Source organism: Mus caroli, unplaced genomic scaffold (genome assembly GCF_978045245.1).
Source record: "Mus caroli unplaced genomic scaffold, Mus_caroli_1 scaffold_14, whole genome shotgun sequence".
Classification (NCBI taxonomy): domain Eukaryota; kingdom Metazoa; phylum Chordata; class Mammalia; order Rodentia; family Muridae; genus Mus; species Mus caroli.
The window spans coordinates 35,691,616-35,709,481 of record NW_028227269.1 but is presented as its reverse complement, the minus strand read 5'-3'; the positions used below and the strand labels follow the sequence as shown (position 1 = coordinate 35,709,481).

Here is a 17,866-nt window from a genome sequence, read left to right as displayed (position 1 = left end):
TATATACTATGCATCTCAAGAACTTTGATAATACATTAATAATTTTGTACCAGCAGAGGGCTCCCTGTTGTAAGGTAGCTCTATACCTGTGAAGGCCAGCCATGCCTGTTAAGTGAGGCACTGCAACAGGAATTAATATTTGCACTGGACTTCAGAAATAGCTTGACTCCTGTGTTTAATTAAGAAGTATAGAAACATGAATTGAGCAAAGCCAAACCCACTTTTGATGCTTGAGATATAATTAATATTTTCATCATGCAGAGTTAATCTTCCTCTGCTGTTCCAGCTTGAAAAGTAAATACACTTTAGCCCCGTCTCATGGGTGTACAAGCACCTGCAGCCTTATTCTCTGACAGCTTCCTATGTTTCTTCTTTGCAGTCTTAAATAAAATACTTATAATGAAGCAACCATTAACTCTCCTTAATTCAATGATGCCTATAAATTGAGAGTAATGAAAGTCATTAATTTAGATTAGCACTTTTGACTTGGACTGTAAAAATTGTCACTTGAAATTGTCCAATAAATATGGCCAGAAAAGAACAATTCTTATTTTCTAAAGACTTTTCAATCCTTTTCTGAGCTCAGTTCTTATCTCTTTCAGTTCTCTCCAAAAGAAACATATAGAAGACTTCAATCTGGCATCAATTGGGGGTGGAGGCTCTTGGTCTTTTGAAGGCTCAATGCGCCAGCATAGGGGAATGCCAGGACAGTGAGGCAGGATTGGTGGGTGGGGGAGCACCCTCATAGAAGCAGGGAGAGGGGAGATGGGATAGTGGGTTTGAGGAGGGGAAACCTGGGAAGGGGGATATATCATTTGAATAGTAAATAAATAAAATAACCAATAATTTTAAAACACTTTTAATATCTTATTAAACAGTGTATGCATACCAGCTTTGTCAGTACTTTGAGATAATTTGTATCAGTATTATGATAATTTGAAACAGCATGAATTATGATGTCCACCTCATGTTATTGCAACATACTAACCCAACATTGTAGAAATACATATTGCAGATTAACCTGTTGAACAGATTGATTCTTTCCATTCTAATCTTTTTCACGTAGTTGGTGTGTGTTTATGTAATGCCCCACTATAGATGACTGATTTGCAGAGGCAAATACAGGTTCACACACACAACAATATATTTTAAAGACAACAGAGATGTATCTATGTATATATTTTTAAAAAATGTTAAAGGATCAACTGTCAAACCAAGAAGACAAACATAATTTTCACTCTTTAAACAAATTTAAGCCCCTGTTTCCTTTCCATATTCATTGCCACGGAGAGAGAAATGGATATAGCCTCCATGGATATGGATAGGTTTTAGTGAGAGCAAAATAAAAAATAATAATTCATAGTAATTTCAACAGAAAAACCAATGTGAACAGCAGAGGTAAAGAAATGTTTTCATTTTTCATTAACTAAGTTGCTCTTGTAGGTACGATGTAAGATACCACTCTTTCTCTGTGTCATGGTGATGTAGCATGGAGAACGGACAGGACCGATGGATCTGTATGCATTAAGGCTTTTTCCAAGAGCCAGAAGTGAGTTGTTTTATGCTTCTTACACCCCAGAAAGCAATGCAAACCGAAAAGAAAATCTAAAGAAAGAAAACAACAAAAGTGAATCAAAACTTTTGTTCCAGTGAGTTACATTATTTCCTGGGGAAAAAAAACAAACATAAATAATTTTGCACAGTTAAATTACTTAAAACTTAGCAAGCTGTTCAAGGATGGAATTTAGTCAACTTAACAAGGCATGCTATGTGAAGATAAAAATAAGAGTAAGAAGGTATTTTTGCTCTTTTTTCTCTTACATTTACAAATATAGATTATGTAAAGATACAGGGTTATATAAACTAGACACTGAACATAATAAAACAGTTTTTTTTTCTGCATTTGTGAGTAGTGAATCCTGCGTGTTCTAAGTTAGATGATGTAATTGCTTCAATAGTTTAAGGAGGCTTAGGAATATGAGAAATGAAAACACTGTTGAAGAGTCATTTTCCTCTGAGGCAATATAATCTAGCCAAGTATGAATTTCATTCAACAGGAATGAAATCCACAAAACTGTGGCTAATTTGCCTTTCCCTTTTGGTATCACTATGTACTAAAATGTAGCTACAAAAGTTTTCTTAAAATTGAAGATATAACTTAATCATAAAAAATCAGCCTGGGGAGTCTATTGAGTTTAATTTCTTGCTTTTAGGTAACACCAGAAACACAAAACAAATCACCAAACTTGATATGTGAATTTAGCAATAAGGATCACAAAGCTATTTCCAGCAAGAATAATGGCTGTAGTATTTACTCTGCATAATCTAAATACTATATCCCATAATGCACCTGGCAATGCACTTCTCCCCTCTGTTCCTTTTGTTAAGCCATAGGACTGCCTTCCTGATCTCCATTTTAGGAGAGTTTTAGACCAATGATGAAAGAAAGAAACAAGCAAACTCATTGTAATAAGTTTGTAATAAGCCAGACTTATTGTAATATCTATGTGGGCCACTTCCCTATATAATCTCTATATAAGAACTGTGCCAACCCCTTCTCCAAAATATGACAATACTACCAGTTTCCTCTCTCTAAAAAGACAGTAACTGTTTCTGGAAGGTGCATTAAAATATTTAGTGGGAAACTACTTAAGCAGTAGATGAAAGCATGAGAATATGTCCTGGTGAGGTACTGATGTAAAAGATAATGACATCAACAGAGGCCAACCATTAATTTCCACAAACACCCTTGCTATCAGGATCAGAATAATGAAACAATGTCAGCAACAAACAAACAAAATGACCCAAATTAAAAGTAATAAATTTTGTGGAGCATTGGTGCTTGGATGTGATAAGTTGTCCAACTTCACTTCAACCTTCTAGTTGTTTCTAGATGAGCAATAACTGGAATATTGTCTAGTCATACAAGCTTGTTCCTCTCACTCTATTCATTCCTTTGAGCCTATTATGTCCCCTTAGAATGAAAAATAAAATAAAAATCAGTACATATATTGAAGCAGAAGACAAGAATAATATTAACATTATGGAATTGCTTCAGAAGTCAAGCACAATGTGTTTAATGGCTGGATTTCAAATTGTTTCTTTTGACTGTAACTCAAGAGACATGACCTCATGAGATTTCTCATGGCAGTGCCAGGTAAAATAACATCAGGAGCAGAAGAAAATTGTGAATACTCCTAAATTTGAGTAGCATGTTCCTTTTGTTTTTGAAAATGAGTTAATGTTCACGGGATGGCTGAGAATACACCTTCTAAGAGGGTCAGAAATGATGTCTATAATACTGGTAAATATTTTATTTGAACTTAGCATATTAATCAAACCACAAGTACATTCTGGTAGAGTCTGAAGATTTCATTAAGTTTGAATCTGAAGTTTAAGACTACAAGGATTTTCTCCATGGAGGAAGATTGAACTTGATGAAAAAGCTCATTGGTCATATGAAATTTTTCCTATTCCCCAAGTATGGAAGGTCTCATTTAGATTATTCATACTTCTATCTAGCTTCTCAGTGATACTAAAATGTCTCAGCTAAAACTAGAGTGAAAAAGTTAAAAATTACAGGTTATTAATTCACAATTATGGGAAGGCTTTACATCTTTGAAACTATGGTCCAGTTGGGGCCTAGAGACCTCCTTCCTACCAAACCCACACATTGACTATTCCCTACCCAACTCAAGTGCAGACAACACCCTACAGAGTAGCAGGGTTCATGTTTTTCAATTTCTCTGTTTGGTACAGCTGTTGGGTCTCAGGTGAGTTAGTCAGACCTGTCTAATGTGCTATAGAGATGCTTGTGTTAGGTACACACATGCTTGATGTCTTAACCAGACTGTGTTGTCTGAACCCAACAACACAGTTTGGGAAACCGGTATCTCATTTGTGGATGAAGCAGTAGGAACTCAAGCTTGTTAAATGAATATGATTACCAGGTTATCTCAAGAATATCAATAGCTGGAGTTATGCTTCATATTTGCAGTAGTTCCCAGAAAGCCCCTGTGCTCAACAACTCTAGAAGGTAGATTAATGACATTAGCATCCCATCCATAGTGATATGTTATGTTTTCTTTTAAGAGTAACAATCTTGATTTACAATTTTTAAAGCCAATAACTGCTATGCTGTTGAGATGTTTTCACGGTCAATATTTTAAGGATGAAAATTAGACCTTTAAAATATAAGGACATATACATTGACCAGTGGTCACAGAAATGACATAAAATGACTATGAAGGCTAAACTTGTCCTTATTGCTAATTCTTTGTTAGAAATATTAAAGTAGAAGAAAACAAATTACTTTTATATTTCTGAACATATATGAATAGATTTATTATATTACCAGAAATAACAAAAACCTAATAAAAATTAGTAGAAATAATTATTTGTCATGAAACTCACATAAATACTTGATTATTAATATCAATTCTGTTAATTTTTAAAAAATTTGTTGGATCTTTTGTTAAGCTATTCATTTGTGTTTCCATAGTCAGTGAGATTAAATGGGTTTCATTCACTAATAGATCATTGATATATCTCTCAGTCAAATGAAATCATGGCCACTACATCCTTGCTTAAGCATAGTGAGAGAGTAAATAGGTATTGTAGCATTTTATCCCATATTTTTAAGTGATTTTTATGTTACTCTAATGTATAGGTATGTTTTCTGATGAATACAAATTCAATACTCATTTTATTCTAGCTCTGACCGAGTCCCTTGATTTTAACAGCTGGATGCAAACTATGAACCAGAGGAAGTTCATTCCCAGTGTCAAGCCCTCCCTGTGCTAACACATCATTAGTGGTCCTTGTCTTCAGGCTATTTTCCTGACTTTCCAGGGACTTCAACTCTCATGCCTGAACTTTGACCTGTACAGATGCTCTCTATGTTACTTCCACCTCATTCTAGGAAGATCATCAGTTGGCAGGTGGCTAATCTGAGCAGCTAATCTCTGTTAAACACCACTGGGAGCTATTGCCCCTCCCAGTTAAGTCTGTTTCTGAGACCTTGCTGAAAGTGACTCAAATATAAGTATTTCAGGTTTCTACCCTACTGGAGGGAGATTCATTCATGCAGGAGGAAATTCATGCAAATGGCATGCCCAAAAGTTGCAAACACAAGCCTGGATGGTTGACTTCTTATATTCCTCTGTGATTATTCATCTCTTCTGGTTTGGGTACACTGAGTATAGCCACTCAAATAGACCCAATATCCAAAAGAAACAAACATCTTTTTGAACAGTAGGCAGTTACAATGACAGCTAGTCGGCAGTACTACAGCTTTTATGGAGTTTTTTTTTTTTTAAGTATTCACAGCATTTAACTTTGATATAAATTTGCAGGTGAGACATATGATTTAAAAATTCTTGGATTATTAACAAGAGAATGAACATCTATGCAATAACTTGTAGCTCGTCTTTGGCTACTTTTTGATTTCTTCTTTCTTCTACCCTTATTCTCCCATACTTTGAACCACATAACCCTAAGTAGAATGGGAATAAAAAGATAGACAGGAAATGAAAGGGATCCCTGAATAAAGTCAAGGGTTAGAAAGGAGGCAACAATATCATTAGACTTCTTCTCACCAATTAGGGGCATTGAGGTCCTTGAGACAAGTTTGATCTTCTCTGTCAGATATCTAATTTCTTCTTGTTGTTGTTTCTTTTTTGTGCACTACTACTTAATAAACCACAATCAACAGCAACTAACAACAGCCAACAACCAACAATCCACCCCTCTTCTCAGGGCTTTAGCATTTATATACCCTCTCAAAAGTCCCCAGATTCCAAATATCACAGAAACTATCTGCAGCTGCAAGTATGACAAATGTGTTAAGGCATTTTTCTATAGGGGAGGATCATTTATTCTGTATGACTAAGGAGAGAACCTCAGTTATTAAAATAGAAAACTAAATCTTTATGAATACTAAAAGTCATTTTATTAAAATAAAAATTTATGCAAGTGTGTAAGTTTACAAAAAATGTACACTTCTATAATTCCCTAATACTCATGATAAGCACATGTACTCATTTGTAGCTCTGACAGCTCATACATGAGCCCTAAATAGAAGATAATAATTTCCTGTAAAGTTTATTTCTTACTCATCCAAGTATTAATATGTATGAATTAAAATGATTAAAATAAAACTATATCAAATGAAAAGTAGTTATTGCTCTCTGGGTTGGAGTTAAGAGCACTGGCTATCTTGCAGATGACCTGCTCTTCCATTTCCACCATACATATGGTGACTTATAACAATCTGTTACTCTGATGCTAGAAGAGCTGATGTATTCCTCTGACTTTACAGGCGCCAGGCACACATGTGGTGCACATATATACAATGCAGACAAAGCACTCATATATATATAATAAATAATAATATATAAATTATATATATTATATATATAATAAAAATTATCTAAAAAGTTAAAAATATCATTTCCCTAATGACAATGAAGGCTGAAAAACAAGTTATTAGGTATGGTGATGATTTCCAACAATTATAAGTAAGAAATACTTTAATGAAAACATAAAAAAATAGCTAAATTATATATATAAAATTGCCTGGGTATAAATAAACCAATATTTTAAGCACTGTGTTTTCAGTATTTTCAAAATGACTTTTGAGCATTGGGAACTTAATACTGAACTTGTCTCTGTTTATAGGTTATTCTACAAATGGCCGAGATAAGGATTCATGTTTCCAGAAAACTGTAGCATTATCGAGAAGTCTTGAGAAGTGTGTGTGTCTCTGTGTGTGTGTGTGTGTGTGTTTATTTCTAAATAATATTTTTATAATGTAATCATACTATATTTAATGTGATGTTTTTGGAAAATCTACTACTATTGATTTTATAAATGAACTGTTTATTTTTACCATGTATTTAGTGAATTAAAATTCTTAGCCTTAAAAAAAAGCAATATATTTATGCTCCTAGATAAATGGGAATTGTTTGGAAAGAATATATTTCAGTCTTTAAGTATCTTCTGATATTAGTTTTATGTAACAAAATACATTAAACATCCTTGTTCAAGTTAAATAAAGTACAGCTTTAGGATTATGTATCAAAGCAGCAGAAGACATTTTTTTTTAAAGCTTTTAGCTGATTCCTATACTGTGAAAATTTGCTTACTATTTCACACTAAGCTAAGCCAATTGAAACAGTCTAAAAAAAAAACTAGCTTTACTGATACAAGAGTCATATCATCCATGTTAATTCAGCCCCAACCTGATGATCTTATATCATGCACAATAATATACACACTTCTGAAAGTCTAGACCACCCGAGAATATGTGTATTCCTTTCGGCACTCTTTGTGAGCTAGTCTGCTCTCTATCCAACTGCACTTGAGTTATCACATTAACACTTGAGAATGACAAATATTCTTAATAAGATTAGGGATCACTTAGAGGTCTATGAAGTCTACCTAGAGTTCAGAGCACATATTTGAAGACAGTTGGCCTGAATTAGCTACCGTGCATGCAAACCCATCTGGTTGGAATTGTATAAACCGTAATTAGCATAGAGTGAAAATACATGCTACATTTCTCAAAAACATGTGTGGACTTTTCTTCATTGACTTTAAAGGTGGAATTAATTGTCTGTATTGATACACAACTTTTAGGAATACTAACATTACTAACTTTGTTTTCAGAGTATTGTATCTGCTGGTAGGATTTGGAAAAATGCTTTTGTTGCTGAATTTTTTTCTTGCTTATAAACAATAGTGCTGATCCTCAGGAGATTGTTTTTTCCCTATACTTTCTAAAGAGTTTGGTATATTCTTACTATCCAAGCTTCCTTCTGTTTTATTTGTTTGCTTTCCCTTTTCTTACATTAAACATTTATTCTTTCATTTTGAAGTTGAAAGTGAAATTACATTGCACTCACTGAGCTGGGGAAAACTTTAGGGGAAAGATTCATTTTCCTGTGACTCTGTACACCCAGGATCTTCCCAGACTTATCATGAAACAGGCCATTGTTTTCTTTGTATGCATGTGAGAAGGAGAGAACAACTCAAAGCACAGCAACCTGTTTTAGCTTATAAGAAGTTGGAACTAAAACCAGAGGATAACAAATACCAAGCACTTGAACATTACCTAGTACTACTTTATGTGGAAACATTTATATACATTAAAGTTACTGATCGGTAAACCATTCTAAATACCCAGACATTATGCATTATGATCTAAAACTAAATGATGACTGAACTCTCTCTCTCTCTCTCTCTCTCTCTCTCTCTCTCTCTCTCTCTCTCTGTGTGTGTGTGTGTGTGTGTCTGACAGTTAGTGAATTTAAAAGTTTAATAATAAAATGTCTTCATTTAATTTTATTAAAGATTTTATAGTCATAGATATCAAATCCAAGCACTTATAAGTGGGAAAGAAATTCCACCATTCACCATAGGTATACACATTTCTTTTGTACTTCTATACATGTACACAAATGCTTTGCTTATGAAGAGAAATGAATTCTCTTTGAGTTCCTTGTGCTTGCTTACCACCAGCACAAAACTGCTTGACTTGTATCCAGTACATTTGAAACAGAAAACTTTTGTGTTAAATGTTGCTAGATCATAGTCTTTCAGTGTCCCTAAAGAATTATTTCTAATGAAGATATGCATGACCACTAATCTACGATTATGGATATCTATATTTCTAACTTACTTCTCCCTACTGAAATTATAGCATTTGTTATCTAAAACAGAACTGTGTTTCAATAAAATTCATAAATTAGTCACTACCCCATTTTTTTTATTTAATGGGTGGCAGCTAACCCCTCTCCCTAAAATCTTGTCATGAAACAAATGGATTTTCAGTGCATCCAGGACCAAGAGTTAGGTCCTGAGCTAAAATTTTTAGGTGGCTAAAAATTCAATATCTATACAATACTCACATCTCACATCAGCAAAGGCACATGTTTATGAATACAGAATTACATTCAGCGGTGCTTCTCAGGATATTTGGTGTGGAACCAAAATTTTCTTTGTGTTTGTATACTACTTAGGAAATAAGAACAAAATTCTAATAAGCTGTGGCCTATTTTTCAGGAGAAAATGCTAAGTTTACAGACATAATTAATAGTGGTGTCTAGTGTTAAAAATAGGGCTGTCTATCTTAGAGAGTTTTTTTTAAAATCATACATTGTTTTTGCTTGCGTCACAGGGATGATTAGAGCCCCAATAAATGAGAGCCTCCAGAGTAGACTAATAGAAGGCAAACAGCCCACATATGGCTTGCAGCTTGAGGGATTTCTCAGAGTTCTGCCAGAGATGGAACTGCCCAAACGGCTTTCTGTGAATGTCCTAAGTCATAAACTGCATCCTACTAGGCCAGGCATGCCAGAACTTGACCCAAGGGTATACAAAGCTGTGGCTGATGGCTAATAATGACAACTTCCTAAGGAAGCTACAGCTGCTTTCCTGAAAGACATCCCAGATGCCTGAACGTTCCCTTACTTTCCATTTGGACTACCTGTTCTGCCAACACTTCCAGCAAATGGAGAGGCAGGCAGCAGGCACCCAGCTGTTTCTAATAAGTTTGGCAATATAGGTCCTGATTAAACAAGAGCTGAATATATCCAAGGTTCATAGTCTAGCTTTAAAGCTGTAAAAAACAAGAAACAATGAGAAAATGTGAAAGCCCTTGTGATGGTTTGTATATGCTTGTCCCAGGAAGTGGCACTATTAGGAGGTTTGGCCTTGTTGAAGTAGGTGTGTCATTGTGTGTCTGGACTTAAGACCCTCACCTGAAAGCCAGTTTTTCCACTACTAGCCTTCAGATGAAGGCATAGAACTCTCAGCTCCATCTGTACTATGCCTGCCTGGATGCTGCCATGCTCTTGCCTTGGTGATAATGGACTGAACCTCTGAACCTGTAAACCAGCCTCAATTAAATGTTGTCCTTATAAGAGTTGGATTGGTCATGGTGTCTGTTCACAGCAGTAAATCCCTAACTAAGGCAACCCTTAAGGCAACTGGACAAGACAAGCACATAAGAGGAAAAAGGTCCCAAGAGCAAGTTAAAGGGTCAGATATACCCACACCTATTATTAGAATGCCCATAAAAACAGCATAACATATACATATAACACTTGGTGTAGACTTATGCAGGCCCTGTGCTTGCTGATTCCACCTCAGTGACCCCATGTAAGCTGTGCTTTGTTACTAGGTAGACCATGTTCTCCTGGCGTCCTCTATCTCCTCTGACTCCTCCATCTCTCCTCCCCATCTTGGTTGGGGTTTCAATCTCTGAGGGAAAGGACCCTATTTTGTCCTGTTTGTCTGTAGTCTTGTGGAGCTCTGCTCATTTCTGAAAAGGAAACGGATAAGAAATAGATCTTGGGATAGGGGAGGTTGTTGGGGATCTAAGGAGAGTGGAGGGAGAGGAAATTGTGGTAGGGATATATTGTATGAAAGAAAAACCTATTTTCAATATAAAATTAAAAATATAAAATAAAACCTAATCATAAAGTAAAATTAATTAAATAAAAAAGCTGTAAAAACTAAAGGTATTAGCTTATATCAAGACACACATCTCCCATGTTGTAAATGATGATAATAGTAATAATTTAATTATGAAAGCAAATATATTACTAAAGAATATATCATGAACTGAAGGAATCTACACAAATTGGGGGACAACTTATATATGTGTATAGTAATTTCAGAGTCAAAAGTGCACATTTCCAATCTTTTCCAGGGGATCTTAAATAATATACTGTAATATCTGTTTAAAACACCCTACAGTAATTAGCCAAATCAATAGTAGAAGTGTTTCTTGAAATACTCATTGGCAGAGATGAGAAAAAGCAATAAGCAACTTTGCTTAAATTTTAAGAAAAGCAAAATACTAGAATGATAAATTATTAGAAAAGACAGCTGATAATAGAACTCTGAAAGAAATGGGTCCAATCTGAAGGAATGTATGGATGAAAAATGAGCAGGACCAGTATTGGCAGGTGCACAGACGTCACATCTGCTATACTGTCAACAGGAGACTGTAAGACTATTTGTAAACTATTTGTAAAACTATTAAAAGCTTCAATATAGACCTAATGTAAAACAATTATATATTAAAGTCACAACTGACAAAATTTTAGATTCTAGCTCTTTGAAATAAATATGCATGCCATCTTATCAATTCATTGATTATGTATCATTAGGTATTGCATTTCAAAGAAAAAAATAGTATGAGGCCTACTTCATATGGGAATGGATGGACAAAATATTATGTGAACTCAACCCTCATTAGACAATATTTTCTTTCTTCCTTTTTGGACACAAAGAAATATATTTAAATTACAGATTTTATCTTAAATAAATACTTAATGCTACTAAGCTTTAAAGTCTATATTTGTAGATAAAAATGATCTTGTAAATTCATTGGAAATATTCATTGAAGCAATGTGCATGAAAATCAGCTTCAGTGATGTATCTATTATGCAGGTGTTACTGGGTTTTGTGTATGCTTTCATGTTATTATTGTCGTTGCTGCTACTGACTCAGCATAACAGGAAAGTGTCTTAAACTTTGTGTTGAAAAGATTCACATAAGTAAATTCTTCAGTGGTTTTTTATTTTTTTTTAATTTTGATTGTCATTGTACAAGACACATGGGAAGTATTTTATTAATAGAGTAAGTAAATTTTTACATCCACTCCTTTTTTTGCTCATATCATTCCTGTTAATATCTTCACTGATATACATCAGAAACATTGGTTACCCAGAGCATGCATAGCAAATAAATGCAAAAATAGGTGATAGATTGAAAACTACATATCATACATCCAGGTTTAAAATAATTATAAAACATACCATATATGGATAAAAAAGAAAAAATCTCTGAAAGTAAAGAGCAGGAAATTGTTTCAAAGACCAGGTGATTTAGCCTCACATTAAGTTTAATTCTTTTTCACACAAAAAAAAATAAAAGACTTTTAATAAGACATGTTGTCTAATTCACATACTAAATTTCTCTATACAAGGAAACATCACAATCCAGGAGCCAAAGCCATGCTGCTGCCAGTAGGCTTTCAATAATGCTTTAGCTTTTTGATAGGGTCCAGACATACACTTAGACATGTAGGCTGTCTGAGCTTCAAGTAAATCATCTGTTTTAGCTCCCTTGGCAAGCAGATTAAATTGACTTAACTCTGTAGCCTTACCAAGCCAACTTGCCTTTGATAAACCACTTTTAAATGGAGAACTTTCAATGATATTCTCACTTAGGCCAACCACTTCTTTTACCAAAATGGGTCCTTCTCACTCTTTGTCTTTGAAAATCACAAAGTCAGAAGCATTAAAAAAAAGTCGTAAAAGCTCCAAAACCATGGGTTCTATAAAACCACTGCCTGAGCGCTCTGATATCTGAGTTGTAATTTTTGGTCACAAAGTTACTAAGTCATTCTATTTTCTCTAAAAAAAAGTGGAAGTTACCAGCACAGAATGACAATATTAGAGAGTTCCCAGGATTATCAACAGAAATAATTGCATTTGTTAGGAAAAGACCACATATAAATAGTCTTATGCAAAGTATTGGCATAACAAGGTCACTAAATGAACAGAGGAAGATTCATAAAAAGTATCTTGTAGAAAGTATTCTCCATGCATTTTGGAGAATGTAGAAAGACTGGAATGAAGAGAAGAGTGGTATTTTAAATTACCATCTCCAGGTAACAAGATTTGTAATATTCACTGATATATTGGTCTGTGACATTCAGTTGTCTGAAATTTAACAAAACCATGGCATACAAAGATCAACTTCAAAGAGTAAAGTATAGAATATTGCCAAAACGATGGCAGATAATGTATCAGTAATGAAGTTGATCTTTGTGAGAACTCTGTCGAGGCTCAGTGATGGGAATACAAAGTGAAATACAGTGGGTACTGGGTCAATAATATGGGCTTTAAGCACTAAAATTTCAAAGGTAGAGAAGATGTGTATTGACAAGTTCATAAATACAAAATAAAATTCCTTGGTCATGTTACAAAGAGATAAGCTACATATCATACTTAGTTCAAGGTTCATTTTTGTTGTTTTTCTTTTTTTTTTCTTTTTTCTGCAGAAGGATAAAATTTGGGGAGATAGACAAAGCTAGAGAAGAGAGAGAGAGAGAGAGAGAGAGAGAGAGAGAGAGAGAGAGAGAGAGAGAGAGGATCTTAGGATTCTTAATAATAATATTTTAAAAATTAGTGGAAAACTTACAAACTATTTTCTTACACCTTAGTGCAGTAAGAGCTTTGAGGAATTATCTTGAACTGTGAATGCATATAGAAGAATACTGGTTGATGGCACATCTTTCTGATACTGGGGCCACTGTAATGATTCTGGCATCACTAGGGGTCATTCTAGCTTATTATGCTAGAATATGGAACAAAAAGTGTCCAGAGGTAAAATTACCTAGAAAGTCCTTTAAACAGTCCTTGTATACTACAAATGACTTTGTATATAAATTCTCCTACTACTAATATTGTATATACCAGTTGAGAACCACTATGCTAGACTGAAGAAAGTGATAAGGGAAATTTTCTATGTAAAAGTCTGGAAATTTAAAGAATCCTTCCTGTGAGGAGTACATTGCAAACCATCACAAGAAAGAAATATTAGCAATAAGCTCTAGCTTCTCCCCGATGAGCTTCTTCATGTATACTACTCCTGTATATATTTAATATATTTGGTTGTTTCTGTAAAGGTCAACTACGTGCATTCTTGCTTAAAGATAACTTTCAAATTATTAGAGAAACTTACCCACACAGTGATGTCAGATATTGTTGTCCAGTTAAATTATTTCACCTCTTATTGGTTATGCTCTTCAGCAGTAAATCAGTCTGCTATAGAATACTTAACTTCATTTTTCTCCTTGTTAAGAAGAAAAAGACATTCCTCTGTTGAGGGACATCTGGATTCTTTCCAGCTTCTGGCTATTATAAATAAGGCTTCTATGAACATAGAGGAGCATGTGTACTTGTTATATGTTGGAGCATCTTTTGGGCATATGTCCAGGAGTGGTATAGCTGGGTTAAGACTAATTTCCAGAGTGATTGTACCAGAATTCAATCCCACCAACAATGGAGGAGTGTTGCTCTTTCTACACATCTTTGCCAGTATCCCATAGGAAGAACAACAATATTAACCAACCACACCCTCCAGAGCTCCCAGGAACTGAACCACCAACCAAAGAGTACACATGGTGGGACCCATGACTCCAGCCACATATGTAGCAGAGGATGGCCTTGTCAGACATCAATGGGAGGAGAGGTCCTTGGTCCTGAGAAGACTCAGTGCTCCAGTATAGGGGAATGCCAAGGCAGGTAGGTGGGAGTGGTTGGGTAGGTGAACATTCTCATAGAAGCAGCAGGAGGGAGAATGGGATAGGATGTTTCCAGAGGGGAAACTGAGAAAGGGGATAAAACTTGAAATGCAAATAAATAAAATATTCAATAAAATAAAATAGAAAAGTAGAATAACATAAAAAATAGAATAACAGAAGAAGAAGAAGAAGAAGAAGAAGAAGAAGAAGAAGAAGAAGAAGAAGAAGAAGAAGAAGAAGAAGAAGACGCAAAAGCCCCAGAGAAGTTTCACAGAATCCTGGAAAGAGAAGATTGTTTTGGCCTTTGACAGTTTCAATGGATGAATATTGTTGAAAACTTAACAGGATAAAAACAAGAAGTCTGAAGAATGAATCCTCACTCAGAAATGTTCTTTTTCTTTCTCATTTCCCCTTGTCCTTGTTTTATTTTTATTCCTTTTGCTCTGGTGAAGTGAACTACAAATTCCCAGATGACCTGAAGACAACACAGCTTGGTTTGCAGACCGGATTTCTCCCACGTGGGTTGGCGCCCAGGTCAGTCGGCATGATATTAGTACATTTAATTTTCAAAACACATACAGTTGGAACAGATGTCTTTTGTAGGGATTGCAAGATGAAGTTCAAGAATAAGGAGGCCTGGGCAATGTTGGAATTGCATATAGTTAGCGGTCACTCTCTGAGACTAACGCCTGCTGCTAATCACAGCTTGTCTTGGTGAAAAGCAGTTTATATTATTTGTGTATAGCACTGTGGAGAATATCAAAGCTACCAAGAGTTGAAGCAGTACAGCAGGAGCTCCAGATCTTTATGTAAATTAACCTCACAACATGGAAAGCATTACGTTGAGGGTTTTAGGAATTTGGAACTCAAAATGCCTAGGATGTGGGTTTAATTGAAACACAGTATTATGACAATCAGTTTTACTCTTGAGACAATTTTTTAAAGGTGCATACAAATGTGTAATTGAGCATTGACATATTACATCATGGAGATATATTCTAAATAAGCCCTATCTGTTTTATGGCATTTATTTCACCAAATACCACTGGATATTCACAGATTCCTCCCTTAGAGCAAAGCCATCTGAATAAATGAGCAGCATGCTGAGGTGAGCTAGTCAGCTCTCTGATGAAGCCAGGCCTCAGAGGCTCACACATACACAAAGCACTTCTTCTGGAAAAATATTCCTGGGCTTTCAACATAAATCAGGGTCAACACATAATACAATCATACTCTAGTGCATTTAAAAGCTGGAAAACAGTCTAACTAGGACGAGGCTGCTTCCAGCAAACCTTCAGGCCAAACAGCAATCAGAAAGAATTCATGGCTTGTGTTTCAATCCATCCTTAGGCCCAGGAAGGAGCTGCCTGGCCTCCTGGGGAACTTCCAAATGGGCTTTAGGAAACAACACTTTCTCACTGTGAGGAGTCCACAGAGTTTCCTTTCCTTCCTGGTTTTTGTAAAATAGACACATACTAAGATAGCAGTGATTAATAATAAATGTTTAAAAGCCTTAGTGTTCACAACGTAACATTTGACTTACATGTTTGTGGTCAAGAATAGCAAAATTCTTAAATAGAATGCCTTGTGTACTCCAGTTATAATTTTTAGTATTAATAAGATTTAAAGGTTTGAGAAATGCTTGTTGGTTAGCTGGATGCTGAAGTAAAAAACCCTTCCAAGAAACTAAATCATCTTGTTAAAAAGCCTCACTGGGTATGTCCAGACCACAGTTCCCATGTAGCCAAGGGTAGTTGTGAAGAATTAAACCCAACAGAAGCATAAAGAACTTAGAGGGTATTTTTATATGCAATTTTTATTTTTGTCTTTGGCAATTTGACTCAGTAATTCTGGAGCTTAGTCACTGTAGGTGTTATCTCCTGCCCTAATATTAACAACAGTATCAAACATCTGTAGACCTAAGGTAAAAACAAATAAACAAAACAACAAATTCGACAAACAGCAGAAAAGACTTGACTGAACCAAAGAAATTAGGGTTGTTCCAATGCAAAAACAAAAACAAAAACAAAATAAAAAAACAAACTTGTATTTTTTAAAAATTCTATTAGGGGCCAGGCTGTGGTGGCACAAGCCTTTAATCCCAACACTTGGGAGGCAGAGGCAGGCAGATTTCTGAGTTCAAGGCCAGCCTGGTCTACAAAGTGAGTTCCAGGACAGCCAGGGCTATACAGAGAAACCCTGTCTCAAAAAACAAAAAACAAACAAACAAACAAACAAAATTATTTGGGGTTCACCTTGGCCACGAATTCGATGGACAGTCCCACAGTCCCCAGAGGACTCTCCAAACCCGCAGGCACCTTAGCACACCCAGGATCTTAAGATCACTAAGGAGAGTCGGCCTCCAGAGAGGGCACTGACCACAGGACTAAGGTGAGAGAGCCATCTTGTGTCCTGGGTCTCTCAGAGACCAGTTCACCCAGGAGAGCATTTGGGCCTCAGAAGCAACAGTGCTTCTTGGACAAGGTCCATTGTTCTGGACTTCATCCTCAGCCAGGAGACAGAGCTGAGACCCAGACCTCTGGGAACCTTCCCCTCCAGAGGAGAGTTGGCCTCCAGGGAGGGCTCTGACCCCAGGAGTCAGGTAAGAGTGCCATCTTGTATCCTGGGTCTCTCAAAGACCAGTCCTTACAGGAGAGTCCGTGGGCTGCAGAAGAAACAGAGCTTCTTGGATAGGGGCTCTTCTGGCCTTCATCTTCAGCAAGGAGGCAGGTCTGAGCTCCAGACCTCTGTGTACCTTCCCTGCAAGAGGGGAGTTTGCCTTCAGAGATTGCTCTGACCACTGGGACTCAGGAGAGAGTTGGACTCCCAGGAGTGCTGACAGAGGCTAACAGAATCACAGGAGGAACAAGCTCCAGGCAGAGACAGCTAGAAAATCTAACACCAGAGGTTACCAGATAGCAAAAGGCAAATGTAAGAATCTTACTAACAGAAACCAAGACCACTCAGCATCATCAGAACCCAGTACTCCCATGACAGCAAGTCCTGGATACCCCAACACATCCAAAAAGCAAGATTTGGATTTAAAATTATACCTTTTGTTGCTGGTAGATGATTTGAAGAAGGACACTAATAACTTACTTAAGGAAATACAGGAGAACACAGCTAAATAGGTAGGAGACCTTAAAGAGGAAGCAGAAAATTCCCTCAAAGAATTAGAGGAGAACACAGGTAAACAGGTGATGGAATTGAACAAAACCATTCCAAGATCTAAAAATGGAAGAAACTATAAATAAGTTCCAAAGGGAGACAACTCTGGAGATAGAAATCCTAGGAAAGAAATCAGGTGCCATAGATGCAAGCATCAGTAACAGAATACAAGAGATGGAAGAGAGAATCTCAGGTGCAGAAGATTCCATAGAGAACATCAGTACAACAATCAAAGAAAATGCAAAATGCAAAAAGATCCTAACTCAAAACATCCAGGAAATCCAGGACACAATGAGAAGACCAAACCTAAGGATAATAGGTAAAGATGACAATGAAGAATTTCAACTTAAAGGACCAGTAAATATCTTCAACAAA

General features: G+C 35.9%; 1 protein-coding gene across 1 annotated transcript in view; it reads right to left on the bottom strand.

Moving 5' to 3' along the window:
- Positions 1-843: 843 nt before the first annotated feature.
- The window catches only part of Agmo (alkylglycerol monooxygenase), a 366,048-nt gene continuing 349,025 nt past the window's right edge, over positions 844-17,866 (bottom strand). The window contains exon 13 of the mRNA XM_021178991.3: positions 844-1,605. Coding sequence (XP_021034650.1) covers positions 1,525-1,605 — 81 coding nt within the window. The 3' untranslated portion in view covers positions 844-1,524. The remainder of the gene's footprint in view (positions 1,606-17,866) is intronic.